We start from the raw sequence: 25,725 nt of genomic DNA, 5'->3' as shown, positions 1-25,725 counted from the left end.
CTCCTAGAGGAGTTTATCCAGGTATGGTGCTTTTTAATATCATCCAAACACCCATATCCACACTCCTAAATTTATGCCTCTGACATTGGCCTTTTCCTGAAGTCCGGGTCCTTATAGCCAACCACCTACTCACTTCCTGCTTGAATGTGTGATGGACATTTAAATATAACACGGCTGAGACAGAACTGTTAATGCTACCTGTCTCCCCGACTCATGCTCCCCTCAAAATTTCTCATCTCAGTAAGCCCCCCGCCCCCCAATCCAGCTGCTGGCCAGAGGGCTATCCTTAGTCTCTATTTCCTGCACACGTCACATCCAAGCTACCAGTGGACCCTGTTGGCTTTACCTCCAAAGTATCCAAAATACATCCCACACTAGGTCCCGAAGTAAATCCCAAATCAGACCGTGTGTCACCCTGTTCATAGCTGCCATGGGTGTCCAAGTCACTCGCGTCCACTGTAATTGACCTCCGGGGGATGCCACATCTGCCCCACATCCCCCATACTTTCTACATAGATCTTGCTAACACTTAAATCAGATCATACATCACTCCCCTGTTCAAAGACCTCAAAACACTTCTGGCACAATCCCAGTAAAACCCAGACTCCTTACTCTGACCTACGAGGCTGACCCCACTCGAGCCGCACTGCCCACCACACTCCCTCCCGCCTCAGAATCTGGGTCCTTGTTTTTCTCTCCAGAACACTTTTTCCTGATCTTTGCATGGCTGCAGTTTCAGCTGAAAGAGCACCTTTTCAGAGAAGCCTTCCCTGACCACGTGGTAAAAGCAGCCCCCTCCCACACAAGGGAGGGCACTGCTGTCACCTTTTACCTTCTCTGTGGCACTTAAAAGTATTTGACTTGTTTAGAGGCCAAATTAGAGTCATTTCCCTTTGGGCTGAAAAAGTGTGCGGTCCCATCTGCAGGGGTGGAAAGGCCCAGTGGCTTCTCTAGCGCCCTGTGAACCACATGGCCGATGGTGACGGCGGATCTCCAGGTGCCCATCCGTCCCTCAGCTCATGGCCTGTGCTCCATGCACCAATTCATACTGGGAGCCCTTTGCAGGAGACAGATCTCAGTCACTCATCCGCTTGGTGTAAGCAGGGGATACGATCTCAACGAACGGCTAGAGCGCTTCTCTCCAGCTGTTCTTTCTACAGAATGGGATTCCTAACACCTGCTCTGACCTGCAGACATGGACTTCTCCCGGGAACGAGAGACAGGAGCCATTCAAGACATGCCTTCCCTGCCTGCTTTGTCCCTTTAAAGGTTTCTCCAAGTGTCTGCAGGCCACCCCTGTCAGTCTCCTGGAGTGTTTGTTAAAAACAGATTCCTAGGCCCCGTGCCAGAGCTGCACACCAGAACCTCTGAGTGGAGCCCAGGAATTCCCTGGGAATGTGCATTTGCAGCAGGTGCCCCAGGTGATCCTCATGCAGGCTTCATTTTGAGCACCGCCACCTAAGATGTTGAAAAAGTTTGACACGAGTTCTCTGCACAGGACAGTAACGCTAAGCCCCGTACTTGGATGATAGAATTGTGATTTGAAATACATGTCCTGTGGGTCCGCTATCCAACAGTGCTCTGAGTTTGACCCATATATTCTGAATCCAATCAGAGTCACCTTTGGAAGTGGCTAATGTAAGAGAGAGTGGATTTGCTTTGGCTCTGGCCTTGGTCAAATTCAGGAATAATGAATGCCTGCATCTCTTAATTTCACATCTTGAGCTCACATAGCCCACGCCGGGAAGCTCCTGATGGCAACACCACCAAGCAGCCCTCCTTGGGGGAAGGTGCCATAAAGGAAGGAGAGTGATTCAGGTGACTTTTCCTCGCTCCACGCCTCCCTCCCTCCCTCCTCCCGCTTCTTTCTCTTTCAATTTAGTGCTTGGCCCTGTGTGTGCTGTAACAGGAACAAGGTAAAAGGAAGCACATTTCTCCTCTTTATAAATATATTCTTTTGAAATATTTTAATTTCACTTTTTCTAACAGCAATATAGAAACAAACAATCATAAAAAATAAAATTATAAATTGTCCATCGATTACGTAATAGCACTTGGTATTGCTACAGGGAGGAGGCCTGAGGCTGGGTCAGGTCATCTCAAGCTTGCCCGGGCTCCCCCGGCCTGTGATCACTGCTGGGCCCACGAAGGCGTCAGACATCACCCTGCTAGGCAGTGTCATGGAGACTTCGAGTTTTACACCCAGGGGTCCTTGAGGGATGGCAGGGAGACGGTAGATAATGAGTAAAACTGCAACAGTATCGTATATACGCGTGGTAAAGCCGGAAGGCTGCCCTAGGGAGCTGGGCACGCAGGTTAGGCTGCGACTGACTCGGGCATCTCTCGACCCACAGGAGGCAGGGACTTCACAAAGCTGAACTGACTTGGTTAGTTGTCTGTGCTCACCGTGGAAATAAGGATGCTACCAGACACTGGAGAGTGAGTAAGAAAACACGCCTGTCTTTTCCCTGCACGTCGCTTCCCGACTCCTCCTCCCCCCTTATCCCCAAATAAAATTCCCTTGGCGTGAACTAAGCACAATAGCTGAGACATCTAACCTATTCCAAAAAGTGTGCCTATTGCAAAACCATCAAGTGTTCTTGACCTCAAAGAATCATTAGGTCAACTGAGCAACTAAATTGCCCAGTTGACTCCAACTCAACCGGGTTGACGAAACTCAGGGAAATCACTCAGCGGTGGCTGGACCCAGCTTTTTTTAGTTACTGTAATGACTGGTTCCTAGAAAGAAAAGTAATCAGTTTGGCCTTTTTTTTCAGTTGTGGAATGGGCTTGCCCGTGTGGGTTCAAGTGTGTGTATGTGCGCGTCTCTGAAGAGTGAGCGTGCGTGTAGGCTGGCCTGCCACCCCAAGACCTCAAGGGCTCTTCTGGAGGACGCCTGGCAGGCACGCCTCTGGAGGACCTGGCAGTGCTCATGCAGAGCCCCTGAGGAGAGGCTGCACTAGCTAGAGAAAACCTCCCTCCTTCCTGCCTGAGGCGGGGCCGGCCCGAGGGGGCCTAGCCTTCCACTGAGGGCTTCTTCACGGACAAATGCTCTGCGTCTCAGACTTCTGCCACCGCTCAGAGTCGAAGCAAAAACAGATCTTGGCTGCGTGGTAATACCGTCTTTGAAGGAAGCATAAACCCTCCGGCTCTTGGAAGTCACAAGGAAACACCAAATTCTCTTCTAACTAGGGACCGATCATCCACAAACTCCCACTCCTGGCCCACAAGAGAAAAGCAGCCGTTCCCCAGTGTGGGTCACGGTGCGTGTGCGTGTGTGTGCCTGGGCCCCAGTGAAATTCTACAGGAAGACGAAGCATGAAAGACAGAGCAAGAGGACGCCTCACATGGACAATGGAACCGTGACGGCAGTGGGAATCGTAACTCGGGAGGTGACGGGGCTGCGTGAGTGGAGAGTGGCAGCTGGCAGTTCGTGGGTTTGGCAAAGCATTAGTACCATCTTTGGAGTTCAAGTTCATGGATACGTGATCTGTGTAGCGTAATTAATAATGATTATTATTAACACATCAATATTCTACAGCCGCTAAAGAGCCGTGGAGCCTGAGGGAGACCACTCCCCTCCCCTGGCCTCACTCCCTTATGAAGCAGAGGGCTCGGCTAGATGGGTCACAGGCCAGCCCCCCGGCACGGGGCCTTCTACTGGGTTAACTTCCTAACTTGCTGAGGTCTCAGTCCTTACCTTGCTGGTCCTCCCACTTGTCTTGAGGGAGAATCTTCTAAAATCAAACCCTGAACCTCTGTACTTGACCTACCCACTGGCTTCGCCATTTGGACAAAAATCAAACAGTTATTGACAAGTTAACCACAGGTTAGTAACAGTCTGATTCAATTAAAATTAGTTGTTTAAGTCAGGCACAGAATCTCAGTGGAGGCTCAGGACGAGCTTCTGGGGAGGGCACGAAGGTGACGGAGGTGACCCCGTCGGAATCCACCAGGAGGCCTCTGCTGGCCGCCCCCCCTCCCAGGGGGGAATCCACTCCTAGGCACTCCCCAGGGTTGTGGCGTGGCAGCAAAGGGGCTCTTTGGAGGTTGGGACTGGTGTATGTGGCCAGAGCGGGCAGCAGAGGGCGGGTGTGCTTGCTGCCCCCCAGCTACACTGGTGGGACCACACACACAGGCAACAGTGTACCCCGCGCTTGTAGGGCCGAGGTCGAAGACCTCATCCAGGGCACTGGCTGCGGCTCTGGGGCCTGCTTCCCCAAGCTCCACGTGTTATTCCTTTTGGTCTTCCTTTGCTGGTGGGTCCCTGTCGAGGCTGCTGAGTCACCCACTTAGGGTGAACTTGAGCCAGTACTTAGAGGACAGCAACAGTGGCATGGGCACGGCTGACATCTAATCACCTCCCTCTGGGGTCAGTGCCCCTGGGGGTCGGTGCCCCTGGGGAAGCCTTGTGCAAGAATCACAGCTTTGGTCCCCCTTTGGGTTCCCAGGTCATAGCACCAGTGATTCCGGAAACAGGAATATGGGTCACTAAGGGGAGGATGAGACGTGTGCCCTGGGGACCCAGGTCTCACTGAACAGCGGATGCAGCAGCCCTTCTGCAGGACTCTTTGGGTATTAAACCAGGGCCAGGCATGGGGACACGGAGCTCCACAGCTGGGCCCTGAGAGCACGTGTCACAGGTCCTGGGGACGCCCTGCCTTCGGGGAGACCCACTCGGGTAGCTGGGCCTCAGCTTCCTTCCCACGCCCTCCCCCACCCCCCCCAAACCCTCGTTCCGGCTCCACCGCCCCGTCTAGGGCTTCTCAGCACAGAGAAAACCTGCGGGAGTTGATGTTCATCTTGGTGACCCCAATGAGCTTGAGTGGCGCGGAGAGGCTGAAGGAGGAGGCGAGCGGGGCGTCGCAGAAGAGGTCGGACAGCTCGTCCCGCTCCTCCAGCTCGTAGGTGGCGTCGTTGAGCATCCGCCGGTGGAGGTCGCAGGTCTGCTCGATCTTCAGCTTGTGGATGTCACTGCGCAGGCGCATGAGCTGCCGGGCCAGCTGCTGGTCCTGAAGCCGCATCTCCGTCTGCAAGGAAGACGGGGTGGGGGGGGGGGGGGAGGCGTCAGCGCCGAGCTGGGCCGGGGAGAGGGGTGGGGGGGTCGGTGCTTCAGCTCCATAGTCCGGGACCTGCCCAGGCCCGTTAACACGAGACCTAATGAAGGGCTTGCATCACCATTTGGGGTCCACCTAGAGAGAGTAGCCCGTTCCCAGCTCAGGGAGGTGAAAAGACACAGAGAGTGGGGTGACAAATAAGGATGTGCTTGCCAAACAATGCTTTGTGCTAAGCTAGATACTGTGTCAAAATCCTTCTGGAAGACATGCGTGTCAGTCCTGGCTTAAAGGTATTTCCGGGTGTCTCATTGTTTACAGATATATATAAATGGAGTAAGGGTATAAAGAATTGCATGGGAATGATAAATACCAAATTCAGGCGTCATTTCTGTAGCGTAGTGGCTATCACGTTTGTCCAGATTCAGGAGCACAGCTGCCTTTGGGCAGGAAGGAGGGACTGAAATTGGGGAAGGTATTCAGGGGCTTCAACTCTATTGATGATGTTTTGTATCTTATGTTGGGTGGTGGGTATGCAGTCACATTATTTTTTAAACATTTAAGAATGTCTGCATTCTTAAGAATGTCTGTCTTAAATGCATTTTAAATATTTAAGAATTCGGGCTTGGAACCAAGTGCATTTCGGGGTAGAAAAATTAGCAACTTCACCAATAAGCATTTCATTGCTGTTTTCTCTCTTCCATGTTTTGATGTACTTCTACAGATCTCTTTTATACAGAGTTTATAGGTGAGAAAAACCAAGATAGAAAGTCTTGCCTGGGGATCAGCAAAGTATTTAATGGCAAAACGGGGTTAAAATTCATAGCGTCCTGTTCATTAGTTTACTTCTCAATCCTTGGGCATCACAACCCAAATGTATTGCCAATCAGAAATTGTATTGATCTAGAATAGTGCCAAATCAATGCTGGCGGGCTCACCAGAGGGCAGCTGGTCATTCATTCACTTATTTGGAGCCTCCAGCCATGCCTAGAACTGGGCTAGGTGCTGCCTAAGCCCTTCTGAAGGAGATGGGGGTCCAATTTGTCTGAAAGTCAGTGCCAGCTCACACCACTGCTTTATTTAATATGGTCTTCTGTGAGTTTGGCTTGAACCACTTCTCTTTGGGGTATCCTGTAATTTGAAGATATATCTCTTTGAAAGCTAGGAACCCTATGGCTCAGATGTGAACCAAGGAATTGGCCTCAGGAATTGCATCTTCAATCTGAAAAGATCCTTTTAAGTTGGAGAATTTCAGTTTTGAGCAGGTGTCTGGAAGTACCTGTGAGATGTGGTCAGCAGGGAGGCCTGGTGGGGGGAAGGGGCCATTTTTCTATGGCCAATATGTCTGGTCCAAGGTCAGAGAACAATTTAGTGTTGAAAACCCATCAGAGTCAGCTGAAAGGGGGGGTGGGGTTGATAGTAAGGCATCTGTCCAGGTTCCTTGGGCTGGACAAAGGCCACCTCGGTGGAGCCACCTCACACACCCACTGAGCTTGGAGGCGTTCGCCTCTGCATAAGGGGAAGGAAACGGCTTCCAGTGGGGAAGGTAATGTCCCTCCACTTGTTGGAGCCCAACACCAGAAGAGGCTGATCATTCTGTTTCCTGAGGGTCCTGAGGGCCCATCACAGCGTGAGCAGCCCACCCTAGGACTGGCTTGCAAGACATATTTTGTTATGATTCATGAATGTAAATCCACATTGCCCCTGATGCTCAAAGACACAGTGTTCGTTCCAGGGCTACAAGGAAAAGCAGCAGTGTTGGCCCCCTTCCCACCTACTCTGTGGGCCACACAGGAATTTTCCAAGGGGGACTCCACACCTTAAACCCTAAACTGAGTCCCCGCTTAAGAGGTAACTCCACTGAAATCAAGCCAAATCCATATAGAAATGAGTTTTCTCAGCCCCCGAAGAAACCTGAGCAAAATGTGCAGGGCTAAGAGGCTTTTTTTTTCCCCCAGGATTTTTTCAATTGTGTTAAAATACACAGAACATAAAATTTTACCATCTTAACCATTTTGAAGTGTACAGTTCAGTGGCATTAAGTACTTGTACATTGTTGTGCAACTGCCACCACCAACCATCTTCAGAACTCTTTTCATCTTGCAAAATTGGAACACTGTCTCCATTAAATAATAACTCCCCATTTTCCCTCCCCCCAGCCCCTGGCAATCACTATGCTACTTTCTGTCTCTGTGAATTTGACTATCCAATTACCTCGTGTAAGTGGAATCAGTACAGTATTTACCGTTTTGTGAATACCATATTTCACTCAGCATAATGGCCTCAAGGTTCATCCACGTTGTAGCACATGTTAGAATTTCCCTTCTAAGGCTGAATTATATCCCACTGAACGTATACATCGCATTTGGCTTATCCTTTCATCCGTGGATGGATGTCTGGGCTGCTTCCACCTCCTGGCTCTTGTGAATAGTGCTGCTGTGAACACAGGTGCACAGTATGTGTTCAAGTCCCTGCTTTCACTTCTTTTGGAAGTATACCCAGAAGTGGGATTGCTGGATCCTATGCTAATACTATGCGGAATTTTTTGAGGAACCGCCATACCGTTCTCTGCACCATTTTACTGCAGCAAATGTTTTTATTCCAGCCAGTCCAGAGGCAGGAGTCGGCCCCTCTTTTAATTCTCCAGGAAATCACTAGTGATCCACGGCACTCGGATAAAGAGACATCACAGCAAACCACTTACACGCTTAGATTCTTCTGTCCTGAGTTTCCCGACCGCCGCCCTCCCTGACGCTCCCTTTCTAGCCCCTCCCCACTCTCAGAGCCTCTCCGCCCCTCATGTCCCCTTATCCCTTCAAGCAAAACCCAAGAAATCTCCCTCTTCCTCTTGCAGAGCAGCTTGATTACCGCCTTTAGTCACTTCTTCGCTCCCTTGGGGTTTCACCTTCCACCTTAGAAACAACCAGCCTCTCCTAAGAGCCGTTCTTATCTGACTCAGAGAATCAAACGTGTGTTGGCTACAGCCAAGCACTGACCACAGCACAGCTATTGCAACAGGGCCACGGGTCAGCCTCCACCCCCGTGGTGCCTGTGCTTTCTCACCCCGTGGGAACACACCCTTTCACCAAATACTATTACCGCTACTGGAGGATTGCTGGAGTGACAGGCCGCGCCTCTGAGAATCCTACAAGTAACTTTATCCTGCAGAGGCAACAGGCCACCCTGGGAGGGGGGGATTGAAATCGGCATATCCCACAGCTGAGCCTTTGCCAGGGAGAGCATTAAACTCATGTTGATAGTTGAGTCACCAGGGCCAGGTTTTAGGGCCAGCGTCTAAGTCTTTTTAATAAAGGCTCAAAACTGGGAGGCCCTGCCCAATTTCAACATTCTGCACCTAGGCCTGGAGAGAAAGGACCTACGTGGTGAAATTCTTACTTTTCTTTGGCCAGTGTTGTTCGGTTTATATGGTACATTACTTATGATCTATTTCCTTCTTACAGCTCTTGGAATGGACAGTATCCAGGCAGACAGGAAAACAAAAATCCCAAGGTGATCAAGGGCATTTTGTTCAATCCTGATTTCTGAGGCTGGAATCTAAGCTATCCCAGCCCGACAGCTACAGTTAGTCTCTGATTGATGCTGAAGAGAGACTGGGTATAAAATCCAGGCCATTTCTCAGAACATGCTCCCTTCTCTATGAGACTTAATCTTGAACCATGGGAAGAGTTTTCATAACCTGTCTCATGACTTAGCTCAACTAAACGTCCAGTTATTGTTTTAATCAGCATTGTGTAGAAATAGAAGCCTGGATAAAACATGATTCATTATTTGATCTTGGGTTTGGCCTCTGAGAAACAGCCAGAGTCATGCTGTGAGGAAAGAAAGTGAGGGTTGTCACTGAGGTGTGCTGCTGGATGACAACCTCAGGTGCTGGGAAAAATTAAATTTTTTTTTCAAATACCACCTAGAAACCAAACTGGGTTTGTGAATTGATTTCCAGGGGATGCTGTTGACTCAGGCAGAGGCTGGAACATGTTTTTCGGCCTCCGCTGGCTCTGCAGCCCCAGCCTTGGCGCTGGGGCAGGTACAGGCTGAATATGGGTTCTCCTGATGCCCCTGGAGCCATTGTCCGCCGGGAGGGAAAGTCGGAGCAGAGCCCCAGAGCCAGGACAGAGAGCAGGGGGTGCTTCAGGCCCCAGCAGGGACTCTCCGTCCCCAATGGCAAGAGTCAAGCTCTACATACTATATGATAAAGTCTTTGGTTTTCAAACTTGGAAGGTCCTAGGCCAAACTGCCACCTGCACAAGTGAGGCTGACCTTTGGGAAAGACAGGGTGGTGCATTCTGAAGGCCCCCAGGTCTGTCCCCAGAGGCTCTGGGTTCTAGTCTGCTTTGGTCTGAATCTTTGTGTCCCCCTCAAATTCATATGTTGAAACCCTAAAGCCCAGTGTGTTGGTATTAGGAGGTGGGCCTTTGGGAGGTGATGCGGTCATGCGGGTAAAGCCCTCATGATAGGATTACTATTCTTATAAAAGAGACCCCAGAGAGTCCCCTCGTCCCTTTGCATCATGTGAGGATGCAGCGAGAAGTCTTTAACTCGGAAGAGGACCCTCCCCTGACCATGCTGGGACCCTGATCCCAGACCTCTAGCCTCCAGAACTGTGATAATTGAATGTCTGTGGTTTATCAGCCACCCAGTCGGAGGTGGTTTGCTGCAGCGGCCTGAATGGATGAAGACAGTCCCAGTTCAGCCTATAAGGAGATGAGTGGCCCGGGGCAGGAGATGTGACCCCTTTGTGGAAAGAGGATGCTCGTCACCTCCCCCCACCTCATAAGGTTGCATCCTGGACGTGAGGGAGCCCTAGAAGCCGTACACCCAAGAAAGGAATTCTGTGAGAGGGGAGAGACGGGAAAGACAGGCCCAGGTGAGCACACCCACCTTCACCTGTCAGCCCGCACCTCGGCATCCTTTCATGCCTCCCTGCCCCCCTCCCACTCTCTGCACTCAGCCCTGCAGTCAAGAGGCCAGCGGCCAGGTTTCTCCCCTTCTTCAAACCTTTCAAAGGTACAAGCGGCCCTCCTGGCTCCCTTGCTCTCTCCAGCCTTGAACTCCCATTCTGAGCCCCTGGCGCCTTGTGGCAGCCACGCTGGGTCTGTGTCCCCTCCCCCAGAACCACTCCTTCCCACGCCATCATCCACATGCCCAGCTCAGCCCTTGCCTCCCATCCCTGCAGGCTGGGTGACACCCCAACCATAGATACCTCTTACGGCAACACCTACACACAGCATTGCCTGTCTCCTCACCAGACAGTAAAACACGCGGGAGAGATCAGGCCTGGTGCTCAGAAGGCATTGGCTGAGGTGGAAACACAAGTTGGAATAAAGTAATATATTTTTTAAGTTAAAAAAAAAAAGGCATTGGTCGAATGAATGAATGAATGAATTCAATCCTCCTAGAGCCAGGTCTTGATTTTCCACAGGTGGGACAATCCTAGGACACCATCCCTGACTTTCCCACCCAGGCTGCCCTCCAGGCCTGGGGAGAGGCCTCGAGTAGAATGAACAGAGCATTGGCTTGTGGGTCCAAAGTCCTTCACCACCACTCACTGGAGGTGCCCCTCTGGGCAAGTTGCTCAAGCTGCCTGAGCCTCAATTTCCTCATCTGTGAAATGGGCGCAATAATAATGTCTGTTCTGAGAATTAAATAAATAAAACATATATAAGACACTTGGTCCGGGACATGGGGTTCCACAAATATTAGTTCCACTTTATCCATTCTTCATAGTCAGAGCTAAGCCGTCAGTTATTTTTTCTTATTTCCCATACGACATTCTTATCTCTCCTACTAGGTTTAGGAGTTCTGGAGGACAGTGGGATTCTCCTTTGTTCCCCAACTGCCTGGAGCAGAACTAGTCACCAACCCATGCTTCCCACACACTTTGGGGGTGATTGCTCACACCTGACACCTGTGTCGCCCTTCACATTGTTATCAATACCAAGTATGGCCAGCTGGGCTGGTAGGGCAGTGCCGGCATCTCGTCACCAAGTGGTCTGTCCAGAGTCACAGAGCCAGTAACGCCGAAGCACCTCAGCATTTGCCGTGGAGGCATCTCCCAGGCGGGGGTGTCCTCAGCTTGGACACGATGGGTTCAGGCCCGCAGGGTGGGCCGGGGACTTCCCCAACTTCCCTGCCGCTGCCCTGGACAGCAAGTGGGGGCCTTGCTGGGCAACAGCTAGCCCCAGGATGGTGCCCCCCGTGCCAGGCTGCTGGAGTGGGGCCCACAGCACAGCTATTCCCCCTGAGCCCCAAGCAAGACTGCAGGGAGGGCTGGCCCCCGCCTCTCCTGCTGGGGTGTCTCTAGGAGAGAGAGTAGACAGAGACGAGACCCCCTGGCACTTCCTGCTCTGCCGTGAGCTCCCTGGGTTGCCTCCTGAACTTCCACCTGCAGGGAGCACCCACCAGCGCAGGCAGGAGTAGCGCTTCATTAAGGGATCGCGTGGAGACCAGCTCTAGCCAGGGCCGTTGTCAAATGTGATCGAACAGGGCTGAGGTGCCTGGCATCCTTAGGGAGCCCCCAGAAGACCCCTGGAGCACCTGTGTTGGGACTTCTAGACTTTTCTTGGGTTCTAGGCTCCCCAGCTTGGAAACAGATGGGCTGGGAGTTTCACGTCTGACACCGAGTGAGCCCAGGAATCAGCCAGGAACCCTTGCTGCCCAAGAGTCAGGAAGCGAGCCCTGTGGAACTAGGTCTCCTATGAGTGATTAAGGCGCCCCTGCACCTGCGGTTTCTATATATAGATTCCCACCTGTGCCTTCAAAAGGAAGTGAAGCAAATCTGTTCTCTGCAAGTGTGAGCAAGGCCATTAGCTCTCCCAAGTCATTTCACGCTCCGTTACCCTGGAACCTGCCTCCTTAGGGGGAATGATGGTTTGGGCTTCATCCCAGGAGGGGCCTCACAGCAGCCTCAGGGCTGGACTGGACTCAGAGCCCATCTCAGGAGGGTGTCTGCTGTGCCCGTGGGGTGTCCGTGACCTGGCTCCGCTTCACGTGCCAGAGCTAGGGGGTGAGCCTGAGCACACCCTGGGTGCTCAGGAAACCTCGGGGACTGCTGAGCGCCATGCGGTGTGGCCAGCACCGACGTGGGGCCGCCGGCCGGAGCGTGGGAGAGGCCAGAGTGGGCAGGGGGAGCCCACGAGCAGCAGCTGCTAGCGGACACTCGCAGGACCTCTCCACCCATCTCCCTCTCTGGCTGGAAAGTGAAGGCTCACCACCCCTTGGGTTCCTTCCTGCTCGAGCACCGATGGCTCTGTCCACAGTTGTAACCAGCACGGCGAGAAGCAGTTGCTCTGGCAGGAGGAGGCTTTGTCCTCCTCAGTCCCTGTGCCGGGGGTCGGGGGGGCGGGGGGGCGGGGGGGCACCCACCCTGGGGGGGAGCCACGTGGGAGGTAGAGAAGCCAGGGCCGCCTGCCACTCGGGCCCCTCCCCTGCTCCTGGGCACCTCGGGGCCTGGCCTGGCCCTGCCAGCGGCCGGGAGCGGTGCCCCCCAAGTGCCAGACCCTCGGTGCAGCTCTGGAAACCATCTCCCTGCTGCCGAGGGCTTAACCACCTGGAGGGAGCCTCGGTGGCCTTTCCCTGGCTTTTGTCAGCTCTCGGGCTGAGTCTGGCTCACGCCTGAGCCTGGGGACACGGCCTACACCTCGGGGCAGTGCCGGCTTTTCAGCCCCTGGAGGAGCCCCAGGGCAAGGGTGGGTCCAGAGCCTGTAAAATAACGCACACCTCAGAAACGGACAGTCCAGCCCAGGGGCACCTTGGACGTGAACAGTCCCGAGGCCCTGTGTGCCACCCTCTGTGTCAGGATAACGAGCGTCCTTCTCAGAGGCAGGAGAGTGCCTGAAAGAGTGTAGAATCGGGAAACATTGGAGAACGACAGCCCAAAGTTCCAGGAGTTGAGACAGCGTGTTGACTGCTCAACTCATGAACTACGTTTGAGGTTTTGACGGCCCAAAACCTCGTGAACCACGACGCGCCTTCACGTCTTCTGACCTCGGGAGCCCCTGGCTGGGCAGCAGGGGTTCTGAGGCCGGCAGATCTGGGCTCCAATCCCTGCTCTGCTGGTTGATCACAGGCGAGTCACGTTACCTCAGTTTCCTCACCCATAAAATGGGGGTAGTAATAGTGCCACCATAGAAGAGGCACATGGATGTGTGTGCATAGTGCCTGCCCACCTCAGGAGCCCAGCAGGTGCCCTCTGCCCTCTGTGCCCTCCTCACTGTCCCGTCACAACCCCCTGCCAGGTAGGATGTATAATCTCCGCTTTACAATGACAAAACCCAGGGCCAGGCTAACGGGGTTTCCTAAACTCACACAGCCAGGATGAGGTAGAACTTGACGGGACCGTCTAATCTAGTTACAAACTGCATGCTTTGCTGACTCCACCTGTGACCGGTTACTGGCCCTGTCACATTAGAATCACCTGCAGGCACATGTGAAGTCCCAGCCTTACAGGCATCTGAATTTCCACAGAGGGCTGGGAGGGATCCGTGGTTTTACCCAATGCACTGGGTGCCTGATCCAGCAGTCACGACACACCAGCCTGGAAGGTAGTTACCACAGCTGGGAGGGTGCCCCTCCAAGGAGCCGGGTTTTAATTATCACAGGACAATGGGAATGGGAATAAGGAGAAGGCTAATGTCAAGCCTTGGAGACGCGGATGTGGTTGCTAAGGAAGTCAGGGATGTGTACTTCCCTTTGGTTAATTTCAAAGTCCACCGTGCCTGGCACTCGGTGATGACTCAACATGGGCCTCACACCCCAAAGCATCTGGGGACTATATTTACTGTTCCTCTAGCATAGTTCTTGTCTCACGGTGTCACTGTTTACATGTTTGTCTCATCCACAAAGTGGGGGGCCCCATAAAGACAAGGGCCCTGTCCCCACCGGCACCAGCACCTAAGCCCAGGCATTCTGTCAACACTGCTCGTACTGAAAGAACAAATTGGATCGAAGGACGCCCGCCTGCCTCTTACAGCCCCAGGACCACCTCGCGCTGCTCTTCTGGTTAAGTGCGGCCATCAGGTGTCTTCTCCTTCCCTCTCCCATCCTCTTCTCTGCATTGCAAGGTGGCCAAGAGATGGAAAGCAGGCAGGATCTCCTGATTTGGAACCACCTTCATCCCACTGGTCGACAGTTCCCACCTAATGCCGAGTGGGGGATGTCTGGCGATGGCAGATCTCATTTTTTATCTTTTTCTAGGAGATCCGATGCCTTATTTAATCTGGAAGCTATGAGGGGAGGCATGTGTGCCAATTACACTGGCAAGAAGAGGAGCTCAGTTCTTTCCCGTCTTTTGTCTTTTACTTTTATAATCTTTTTTTCTCCCTAATCATATATATTTCTATTTTGGAAATTTCAGAAACTACGGAAAAGTCCAAAGGATAATATCAGCTCCCAGAAGTAAAGATCATTGATGTTTTGGAGTATTTCCTTTGTGGGCCCCTTTGTTTAGCAATTCTTTAGTAACCGCTAAAGGGCGGTATCTGGCCAGATTAACGAGATGGTCTTCCTCCTGCAGGAGTGGATGGGTGCACAGCCCCAGCTATGCGGAGAAGACCTAGCCTCGGGCAAAGTGACACCTGGGCTAGAAACTCTTGTGCATCAAACCCCAGCTCAGCCAGCAGCCCCCTGGGTAGCTCTGAGCAAGTTATTATCCTCATTATGGACCGGGCATGTCTGCCCGCATCCCTGCCATAGGGTTGTTATGAGATGTTGCTAATAACTCTCTGTGACCCCTTACACGTGTCCCGTTCTAAAATCAAGGCCTGATTTTGGTTTTTTTTTTTGGCCGCACCACGATCTTAGATCCCCGACCAGGGATTGAACTTGCGCCCCGTGCATTGGAGGGTTGGAGTCTTAACCACTGGACTACCAGGGAAGTCCCCCCCGTTCTGAAATCTGCAGAGTTTTAAATGCAGGCTTTTTGACAACTCGTGGGCCCACTGACTTGAACATTTGATGTGAGCACCTGTACCCAGTACAAAGGAAAGAGATCTGGGTCCAGAGCCAGGAGATGCAGGTCTGTGTCTTGGCTTAGCCACACCCTTACATATGACCTTGGGCAAGTCACTTAACCTCTCTGACTCTCAGGCTCATCACCTTTCTGAGCCTCAGTCTTCCGATCTGTAAAACGGGAATAGCAAATACCTCCAAGCCGTCTCACTCAGATACTGTACGTAAACATGCCTTGAGGACCATAAAATGCTCCCCCAGATGGGCGGGGTTAACGTGGCTATCACCTTCACGCCTCTCACCTCCATCCCCATCAGAAGATGCTCAATGAGCTTGAACTGTCATTTGGCCGCTATCATTCAGTAGCAGTGGATAACACTGGCCTCAGAGGGCTGTGCCTGGACACACCAGTCACGTGCTTGTCAAGCGGGCAGCAGAGGCAAGAAAGGGTTAACCCGGAGAGGCCAGCTGGGTCCAGGGCTACGGGCCTCCTGCCACGGCAGGCCTTAGAAAAATTAAAACTTGTCAGGTTTCCTTTCCCTTTTTCTAACAACCATAAACACCTTTTTGGCGGGGGGGCTATGTCTGTGGGGATCAAACACCTGCATGAGGCTAAAAGAAAAATATCTGTTGACGCCCACGGATTCTCGCTACAAAGACAACGCCTTAGGAAGCTGGAATGTTTTGTTTTGGTTTTAGTTTTGGCACCGCACAGGCCAAGTAGACGATTTCTCCCTTTTCTTTATCCTTCAGGTTGGCAAGGGGAGCGTTTCAGCAGGACTAAAGAGAGAGGCAGAAGGGAGTGTCCCTTTTTCTCTCGGGCTGCAAGCTCTGGGGCCAAACGCAATCAGAGGTTTGTGATATGTTCTGAATTTCAGGCTCAGCTACAGGGCTGAGACCCACAGCTTCAGGGCCAAGTCCTTTCTAGCTCACCCCTTCCTGAAGCATTGCCCCAGCCCCACTCCAGGCCACTTGGACCTAGTGAGGCCACCCTGAAGGTGGAAAGCTGGAGGCTGTGGCCTCTGGCAGCGGGAGCAGCCTGGATCAAGCAGAGCTGCAGAGGGTCACTTCACTAGGCTCTGAGTCGGTCTCCCCAGAAAACGATGCCGGGTCTCAGCCTGGGGTGTCAGGTGGCCCGAAGCTGCCGGGCACGGAGGCGGCAGCCCTGCCTGCCATGGCCGGATGGTGACACCTTTCCTGAATGCACAGGGAGATGAAGGTCAAGCCTTCCTGGCTGGAGGAGCAGTGCCAACAGGGCTTAAGGATTCCCACCTTCCTTGTACCCCCAACGTGTGACTCTGAAGGAAAACCCTCTACTTGCAGGTCCCTGGGGGTGTCAGGAGCGACTGCACTTTCCCTGCAGTGAAAGCTGAGAGGAAGGGTGGACCCTGAGGGAGCTGCTAGGACCCTCTCTGGCCTTGGAAATAAGCCAAGATTCAGGCAGTCACTCTCTGCCTTTGAGCTAACCTCCTAGGAGGTAGGGGTGGACCACCCATCCTCCAGACCCGACATCGCCTGCCTCTAGGAGGGTCAGCGTTGACAACGTGAACCTCGCTGGTTTCATCAACTGCTCCGGTATAAGCTCTTGATGGTCAGAGACCCGTTCAGGGCACAAACCCACGACTGAGCCCGAACTACCAGCCAAGTGAGTTTGGCATCATGTGGGGCAAACAGCTACACAGCTGACTGAATTACAGATTTTTCATGTTTCCTTGGCCACATCAAGAGAAAAGACAAATTTGCACATGGGTCTGATAAATCGGTAGAGAGAGCCTGCCTGGGTATAGAGAAAACTTGACTCTGGGCTTAAAATAAAACAAAGGTTATTTGAAACCACTTTTGAAATCACTATTTTTAAAAAACAGGTTAATTTTTAATGACACCTTCAATGAGTTAACAGATGACGAATTAGGGAAAACAATGATGTGAAGTTTAATGTTTTGACTGAGACTTAAAACAGGAGCATGGGCGTGTTGATCAAATGTTCAACTCTGTTTTCAAGTCAGTCAAAGGATTTTATAGGTTGCCTTTGTTACTCTTTAATCTCAGAAGCGGGCAGAACTGCACGTTTCAGTTGGCCTGCCTGCTGGTCTGCATTTGGGCCGCTCTGACCTCAGACTTAAAGTCTTCTGGACTAATTCAGCTCTTGGACCATTCGGTGTGGGATGATGTGGCTTCATCCCCGGAGCCCACTGGCTGAGCCCAAGCCCAAAGGACAGTTACAGCAGGGACGGGGTTTAGGGCACAGGCTTGGGGACCCTTGGGGGTTCCCTCTGAGGTCCCTTCTTGGTTCTCTGACCCCAGTCTTGCCTGCCTTTCAGTCCTTGATTCTCAAAGTATACCAGCAGTATAGCAAGCACTACCTTGGCGCTTGTTGGAAATTCGGAATCATGGACCCCATCCCAGACCTGCAGGATCAGAATCTTCATTTTAACAAGATCAGAATCTTCCCATTAGAGTTGGAGAGTCTTTGCTCTGAGAGTTTCTCTACCTGCAGCTGGAGGAGGCCTGCCCGATGGGGCCCTGTGGGAGGGACACCTCTCACCCCCTGCCTTTCTCCCCAAAGCTCTACTCTCAAAGGTGAAGGCTGAGTTCACCACTTACTAGTCATATAATTCTAGGCAGGTCGTCTGACTCTACGAACCTCAGTTTACTCATCTGGATAATGGAGACATAACAGCAATCGCACAGGTCTGCTGTAGGAACAAAAGAGACCACAGCATGAGGGCTGGACTCTCAGTTTTGTTTCTCCCTCTGCCCCACCTATTGACTGCCGACATCTTTGTGAAATCACGGAACAAAATCAACGGCCTTTGGAAGACACTATGTAGTACAGTGGCTAAGAAGAGCCTGGGCGAGGCAACCAGACAGGCCACTGGTCAAATTTCTACCCTCTCACTTATTGCTACATTCCCCTCTGAGCCTCAGTTTCCTCTTCTGTAAAACAGGGCAACAGGAAGGTGATGTGACACTCGGAAGAGGTAAGTCATGCATGTGAAACACCTGGCACACAGTAATCACTCAATTGGTAACAAATCTTGATATTATTATTATTATGCTTATTACCCACCTTTGGTAGCACAGAGAAGTGGCATGGAAAGGGGGGAAATATGCAAATATAAAGCATTATTAATGATGCCGATGTTCCCTGTACTTATTTACAACAGCCTTAGGCAGCCACGTTAGTCCCGACGATTAACACTCCTCTCCCTGCCTGTGGAGTATGACTCCAAACGTCACCGCTGGGTGCCCTTGGCCTGGTCCACCTTCCTCCCCTCAGCCAGTGCACTCCGGCCGGCCGGGGCAGTTCGTGCTGCTTGGCTTGCAATGGGCTTGGCAAGAAAAATGAGCACGGCCTGTAGGTCTATGGCAGTGGTTCTCAACCCAGGCTGTACTTTGAGAATAGCTTGAAAAACTACTGACACCGGGTCCCACCCCCAGATGTTGGCTTGACTGGTCTGGGGTGTAGTCTGGGATTTGGGGGTTTCAAGGCTTCCCAGGTAAGTGTAACATACAGCCAGGGTTGACAGGCGGCTCTCATCCAGAGGACGTGGGCGACAACTTGAGAGAATGCCCTACTGGTTCACACCCAGGAAACTCCTTCTCTGATTTCCACCCCCAACGGGGACCCACGCGGGATGCTAACTTACTTAGAAAGTAAAAGCCTCCACTCCCAGAAGCAATCAAACCTCAAATGGACCCAAAGCCAACAAACTGAATCCTTGATTGATGGGACTATTTTTTGGTTCCTCTTTATGAAAACAAATCAAAGCAGTGCAGCCTCAAGGATTTAAAGAGCAGCTCTGTGTCCATCCGTCCTCACCCCTTACATGCCCCGAGAGCACCCAGTGGCGATGGGGAGTCTGGAGATGCAGCGCGAACCCCCAGGGGCCGCGTCTTCTCTGCAAGCAACTAACACTCCAGTCACCAGGACAGACATAGTGGAGACATGTCTTTTGAGAAACAGCCTCAACATCAAAGATTAAAACCAAAAAAGATGTCTGATTAATCAGATACTTGAGTCCCTGAGCCCTCCTGGCCCCAGTTCTTTATCTTAACTCACAAGGAATTCCAGGCCCCAAAGGCGATTTATTTTTCAGGATTCTGCCCAGCAAACCAGGCCGGCCTCTGCCTACCCTGTGGGACCAGGAGTTACTGGAGGCTCTGGAAGGCGGTTGGCCCTCGGTTGCTGGCTCACCTGTGGCCAGAGTGGCCCGACTGGGCAGCTGTGACCTGGGCCGCAGGTGATGGGCTGGGTGGCGCAGGAGTTGAAAGCACATGATTAGCATCACAGCTGGCTCTGCTGAGACACCGCCATGCCCAGGACCAGTGACTCTCCCCTGGGCGACGGGCACACGGCTCTGCACGCCAACCCCCTTCTCATGTGCTGAGCGACGCCCCTGGTGGGAGCCTGCCGTGCCCGCGGGCAGAAAAAAGGTCGAGCTGCTGGCCCCAGCTCCCAACGCACGCCCAGGGCTCACACTGCCTCCACCTGGATGCCCTCCCAGCTCTGACTTCTGGGCAGTTTCCTACTCAGCCTCCGAGCCTCAGCCCAAAGCCTTCCCCCCCGCCGGGCCTGATCAGCCACGCTGCCCCTGGGCAGCTCCCTGTACACCCGTCAGCGTGGGCAGAGCGCTGCTGGGCTGAGCCCGAGCTACTTACAGCAGCGCCCGCGCTGCCCTGTGCTTGCCCCACGCAGCGCCGCTGCCCAGAGCAGCGCCGTGGGGCGGGGCTGGCTGCTGCATGAAGGGCCACAGGAGCGGCCGGCAGCTTGGGCGGGTGGCAGGGCGACAGGCATTCAGAGAGCAAGGGGGCAGTCACAATCCAGGAAGGAGTGCGTGGGACTCTGATGCCAGGAGTGGCATTGGGGAAGGCTGGGGACACCTTCAAAACACAGGCTCAGGGGGACTTCCCCGGCGGTCCAGTGGTTAAGACTCCGCACTTCCAATGCAGGGAATGAGGGTTCCATCCCTGGTCGGGGTACTAAGATCCCACATGCTGCAAGGCGTGGCCAAAAAAATAAAAATAAAAAACACGGGCTCAGGCTCTCCACAAGGACCTGTGGTTGGGGGCTGATGGGCACATGGACCACACAGTAATGAGGCCCACCCTTGACTAAACAGGAAAATGTGCAGTTGGGAGGGGGAGAGATGGGGGAGAGACAGAGACGGAGAGACAGAAGGGTGGAGACAGAGACGGAGACAGAGAGAGAACGGCATCTTTTCTGGGGCTCCCTGGAGGGACAGCCACTTACTTACCAGTTCCTTCCGGAGCCAGGCTATCGCGTCGTCGATGCTCTCAAAGCCCTCCAGCTTGCCAGTGGACGGGGCCCCGTCGTCCTGGCTGGCCATCCCATTAGGTGGAGGGTGCCGCCTGGGTGCTCCTGGGGGGAGCGAGGGCTCCTCCTCCACGCGGCCCCGCTGCCCGGCCACCGGCCTCGGGAAGGGCCACGTCCGCTCCTCCAGCCTGGCCTGCCATTCCAGGTAGGAGGGCCTGCGGGTCTCCAGCCTCAGTTTCTCCGTGAGGGCCTTCAGGCTCCGGAGGTGGTCGTCGGGAGGCGGGGCTGCTCCTGCCGGCCCTTCCTCCCCACTGGCTGCGTCTTCTACTCGGATCTGGGGCACAGACATGCTAGAACCTGCCTGGGCAGCCAGACATGGGAGGTGGTGGAGGGCACCGTGGGAGTCTTGGTGGGTGGCAAGGTCGGGTCCTGCTCCGGAAGGGTCTCATCCAGCTGGGGCCGAGGCTCCCGAGGGCATCGCTAGGACCGGCGCAGCTCCCGGAGTCCAGAGGGAGGAAGGGTAAGCTGCAGTGTCCACCGGAGCAGCTGCAGACAATCTGGGTTTAAGATGCTGTGGGCGCCATGCTTTGCAAGAGGCAGGAACAGACAAGCGTTAGCAGGAATCTTTGGAGGCAGCTTTGCCAAGAAGATCTGTCAGTGCTGGAGGTGAAGGCAGATGGAAGACTGGAGGGGATGTGGGACAGGGCCCCCTCCGCACAGGGAAGGGCAGGCGGCGAGAAGCTGCTGGCTGGTGAGAGGCCTGCAGGAAGGATTGGAACCATGTCAGCGCCTATCCCTCCCCTCGATGCAGTCTCAGAAGGCGACACTGAGGCTCAGGGAGACACGGGGCTGCTGGCTGCTAGTTCAGGACTGGAAGAGAGGCTACTTCAACGCCCTAAGTCCATGCAAAAAAGTTAATCATAAAAGTATTGACTTTGTACACTGTCTCACCATTTATGAAATGTTTCCACCACTATTACCTCATTTACTCCTCACTGCAAGTCTGTAATTACTTCTTTTTGTCCCCATTTTACACACGAGGAGCCTGAGTCTCCAGAGGTTAAATGACTCACCCAAGAGCTCCCAGTGATTAGCAAGGACAGAGCCGGTCTCAGGCCTCTCTGAGCGCAGGCTGTCTGGAGGGGCGGAGGGGGGTCCCCATGCAGACGCAGGTGAGCCTTGGGTCCAGGGACCCCCCGACCCCGCCCCGCCCCGTCCACCACAGCCCCGTCCTAGGCTCCAGCCCTTCGGGGCAAGTCCTCCTGCACACGCCCAGCTTCCTTCCCCAAGAACAGCACCTTATCTCTCACCTCGTCAGAGGAGGAGGAAGCAAGTAAACCTGCAGCAGCTGAGGGAGAGCCGATTGCACTTGGGCGGATTGTTAAACGGAGCGAGGCGGTGACTCACCTTCTAGAAAGATGGTTCTCACATTCACCTAAAATGCCCACACAGCAGCGCCTCCCCGGCCAGGGCTGCAGTCTTCTGATCCGCTTTGGCCTTCCCACCGCCCGGGAGGAGGTGTGAGCCAGGCCCTTGCCCCATAATTAGGAGTCACAAGGCAGAGGAGTAGCTCTGAGCCAGAATTAGGCCCTGGGCTCCCAGCCTCCATATCCCACGGTGTCCGGCAGGTGGAGATGGGCCATCAGAGTAGGAGACATTTGACTTGGGCCAAGGAGAGGAGCCCTCGGCTTTCAGGGTGAGCTTTAAAAATCTGTGCTGAGGGCGTGCAGCCGTGAAAAAGACTGAATCAGTCTGGAACAAGGTCCAAGATAAAGCGTACAGGAAAAAATATATATATTCGCAGCCTGGAGGGGATGCCACCCTTGGTGTGGAAAAGGCGGGGAAGGAAGAGATTTTTATTGACTTGTGTGTGCCTGAGGAGAAAAGCTGAAACTAAGAGTTGTGATTGCTTGTCTGGGGTGATGGGGACCAGGCATGGGGCGATGGTGGGCAGGCTGGGCCACCAGGGAGACTGTGGGCTCCTCTCTCACTGAGGCTTGGAGCTACTCAAGAAGAGCTGAGCTTGCTGTCTTTCTGGATGGTTCCTGCAACCCCTTCCTGCAGTGGCATCTGACCAGAGGGATGCTCTGCGCCTGGCCCCGGGAATGAGAAGAAATCTTCCACCCCAACCAACGGCACAGAAACCTGGCTCTTGCCTCCAGCCACACGCATGAGAATCCCCTGAGGAACCTCCACAAACACAAGTCCCATGGCCGTCCCAGGGGTCCTGATTCAGGAAGTCTGTGGCCGGACTTAGGCATCGGCATATTTTAAAGCTCCCCAAGTAACCTGAGATGACCAGGGCTGAGAGCCGCTGGTCTTGAGACAGAAACACTAGACTTGGGGTCAGACGGTCCAGCCGTAGGCGTTGCCAGGCTTGCTGAGCCTCAGTTTCCTCACCTGTAAAATGGGGGTGATAATACCAACCTCCTAGGTTTGGGGGAGCGGCAGAACTAAGGTTTGTATGTACCCTCTGCAGGCTTAGCATGCCCTCCAAATCTGGGGTATTCTCATGGGGGTCTTCTGTGCGGCCTCACCGTCACACAGGCCTCTTAAGAATCTCTCCAAATCTAAAGACCTATTTATTAGCCGCAGTCTGGGGCCCCTCCCAGGCGCCGTCTGCCTCTTTGCTAAGGTGCCAGAGTCTGTTTGGAGTGTGCCGGGGTGGTTTTAACCTACAGGGCGTCCTCCACTGACCAGGAGCGCTGGTTATTTCCAGCGAAGCTTTTTGGAGAGGATCTAGTCGCAGATGAGCCCTGAGATTTGTGAGCAGAAGAAGCTTCTGGGACGTCTGTCTCCCTCCCCCTTTCCGCCACCTGCACCCTGCCTGCAGAGGGAGGGAGGACCTGTTAGGAAGGGCCTTCCTTCAGCGCCGCGGGGTAGGGGGCGGTGTGGAGGGGACAGCTACGACTGCTTTCTTGTAGCTGCCTCCTGGGCAGGGGGCGGGGGACGGGGGGAGCTTCTTTTAATTAGAGGTTTCTAAATCAGTTCAGAGAAGACCTGCACAGAAGGCGTCAGGATGGCTTGAAAACACTGGCGGGAACGCCAGTGCGCTGAGAATCAGCGGTGCTGATCCTTGATCGGCTAAGCTTTAGCCAGTGTGCACGTCCTCTCTCCAGCCTCAGAGCTGCCCCGAGAAGCAGGAGGGGTCACCCCATTTCGAGAATGGCAAAATCGAGGTTGAGGGACTCGGGTCAGCCTTTTTCTACTCCAGAGGGCATAGGCCTTGGGGTCAGCCCCCCCCCAGGGTCCCAGTTCTGTGATCTTGGGCATGACCACTCTGTGCTTCTGTGTCTTCTCCTGACAAGTGGGGAGAACCAGGACGAGCTATGCAATTTGCTGGGTTGGTGCAAAATGCAATCAGGGTGCCTCGTTAAAAAGTACTAACTAAAAAGATTTTCAGGTTTCCCTGGTGGCGCAGTAGTTAAGAATCCGCCTGCCAGTGCAGGGGGCATGGGTTCGAGCCCTGGTCCGGGAAGATCCCACCTGCCGTGGAGCAACTAAGCCCGTGCGCCACAACTACTGAGCTGTGTGCCACAACTACTGAGCCTGCGAGCCACAACTACTGAAGCTTGCGCGCCTAGAGCCCGTGCTCCGCAACAAGAGAAGCCACCGCAATGAGAAGCCCGCGCACCACAACGAAGAGCAGCCCCCGCTCGCCGCAACTAGAGAAAGCCCACGCGCAGCAACGAAGACCCAATGCGGCCAAAATAAATAAATAAAATAAATAAATTAAAAAAAAAAAAAAAAGATTTTCAAGGGGCCTGTGGGCTGCCCAGGTCCCTGGCTCACGAAGCCACAGCCCCAGGGTAATAACATCAACCTCACAGGTCATTTTGAATATTACATAAAGTGACAAATATCGAGTCCTTCACAGTGCCTGGTCTACAGTTAAGCCCTAGACAAAGTGACACTCACTGGGGACGTGGCAGAGGCAGAGAGCCGGAGGAGGGAAGCCACAGGATGCTGCCAGACCTGGGGCCTGAGGCATCCGGAAAAACAAGGCCAGATGGTAATCCGACCAGGCCCAGGCATGCCCCGCCAGGCAGGCCACCGGGCTGCAGGGGAACACCAAATTCCTGAAGCAGAAGACGACCCCCGGGGGCACGTCAGCCTTCCTGCAGCAGCAACGTGCCAGCGCTCGGGACCCACGCAGCACACAGGACTGCTGTTCAAACATGCTCCTGGCTCGCCCTGGGCGCACCGTCGCTGCCTCGCAGATTACCGTGCCAGCCATGAGCTAATTCCCCCAGCTGCTGGGGGCGCCAGGTGGGCGCCGCCCCGTCATTCGGCCAACACCCCGTCTCATCGTGACCTAATCCGTCCACTTGGACAACTTCCAAACCCACTTCCTAGAGGGGCTCCGAGGGCAGGGAAGGGTGCGCTGGCCCATTCTCTGTCTCACTCTCTCTGTCTCTCCCGCCCTCTCTCAAGGGACACTCCCTCCCTCCCTCCCTCTTGCCCTACGTTTTCCTAAGAAACTCGAAGCCACTCTCTCCCCGTCTGGATCCCCAGGCTCGGGCCTGCTCCTTCCAGTACGGGGTTCTCGTTTCTTCTCCACGATACGCAATCCTTCCAACACTGAGTTCCAGGCCCTGTCACGGCCCCCGTGACTTTGCACAAGCTGTTCCCTCAGCCTAGAATGCCCTTCCCTCCCTTCTCTGCCTCAGTTCTCAGGGATTTGCCCCTTCAACTTTTCCTTGACTTGCCCAGGCTGTGTGTGCCCCCGGGATGCAACGAGACCACATCGGGGAAACAATTATGTCATCCCAACAATATTAGCTGACGCTTACTCAGAGCGGGTCATTCCAGGCATTGTTCTAAGAGCTAATGTGCACGAACACATTTAATCCTCACAATGCCCCCACGAGGCAATATGATTCTTGTCTCCATGACCCAGATGAGGAGACTTGAGGCACAGAGAGGCTGAGTAGCTTGCCCGGGGTCACAGAACTAAGTGCGAAGGTGGGATTCGAAACCCTGCAGTCCGGCTCCGGGCTGGCTCATAACGCTGGGCTCAGCGGCCCTCCCAGGCCACAGCATTTCTACCAGGAACTTTCTCCATGGTCTCCTCTGTCGGACTCTGAGCTTCAAGAGGGCGAGGACCAGGCTCTGCACCCTGGAACCCCCAGCCCTTAGGGGCCAAGCTGCTCTCTTTAAATGTTTGTGAGTGAACAAGCAAAGAGCACAGATGCCTCTCCCCCCGCATCTGGATGGGCTCAGCGAGGCAGAGGGGATCTGGGCTTCCCCACCTGTCCTCACGAGACCTGCCCTGACCTCGGGCGCCTGGACACAGGCTGTCAGGCCCTAGGAGACCCTGCATCAGGTGGCGGGACTGGGAGCTGGCACACGGAGAGGGACAGCTCGGCCACCTCCTCCAGGTCCAGCATCGTGAGGTGAGGTGACTTCTGCCCAGTGTCCCCTCCC

General features: G+C 53.9%; 1 protein-coding gene across 1 annotated transcript in view; it reads right to left on the bottom strand.

Annotated features, from left to right (window-relative positions):
- Positions 1 to 1,979: 1,979 nt before the first annotated feature.
- Positions 1,980 to 25,725, bottom strand: part of FAM167A (family with sequence similarity 167 member A) — a 35,185-nt gene continuing 11,439 nt past the window's right edge. Inside the window, exons 3-4 of the mRNA XM_059926790.1 lie at positions 20,279 to 21,058; positions 1,980 to 5,030 (exon numbers count right to left, since the gene is read on the bottom strand). Of these exons, the coding sequence (XP_059782773.1) occupies positions 4,767 to 5,030; positions 20,279 to 20,647 (633 nt within the window). The 5' untranslated portion in view covers positions 20,648 to 21,058 and the 3' untranslated portion in view covers positions 1,980 to 4,766. The remainder of the gene's footprint in view (positions 5,031 to 20,278; positions 21,059 to 25,725) is intronic.

This window comes from Balaenoptera ricei, chromosome 6 (assembly GCF_028023285.1).
Source record: "Balaenoptera ricei isolate mBalRic1 chromosome 6, mBalRic1.hap2, whole genome shotgun sequence".
NCBI classification, from domain to species: Eukaryota; Metazoa; Chordata; class Mammalia; order Artiodactyla; family Balaenopteridae; genus Balaenoptera; species Balaenoptera ricei.
Note: the sequence above shows the minus strand (reverse complement) of the source record. Positions and strands in the feature narration are given on the sequence as shown.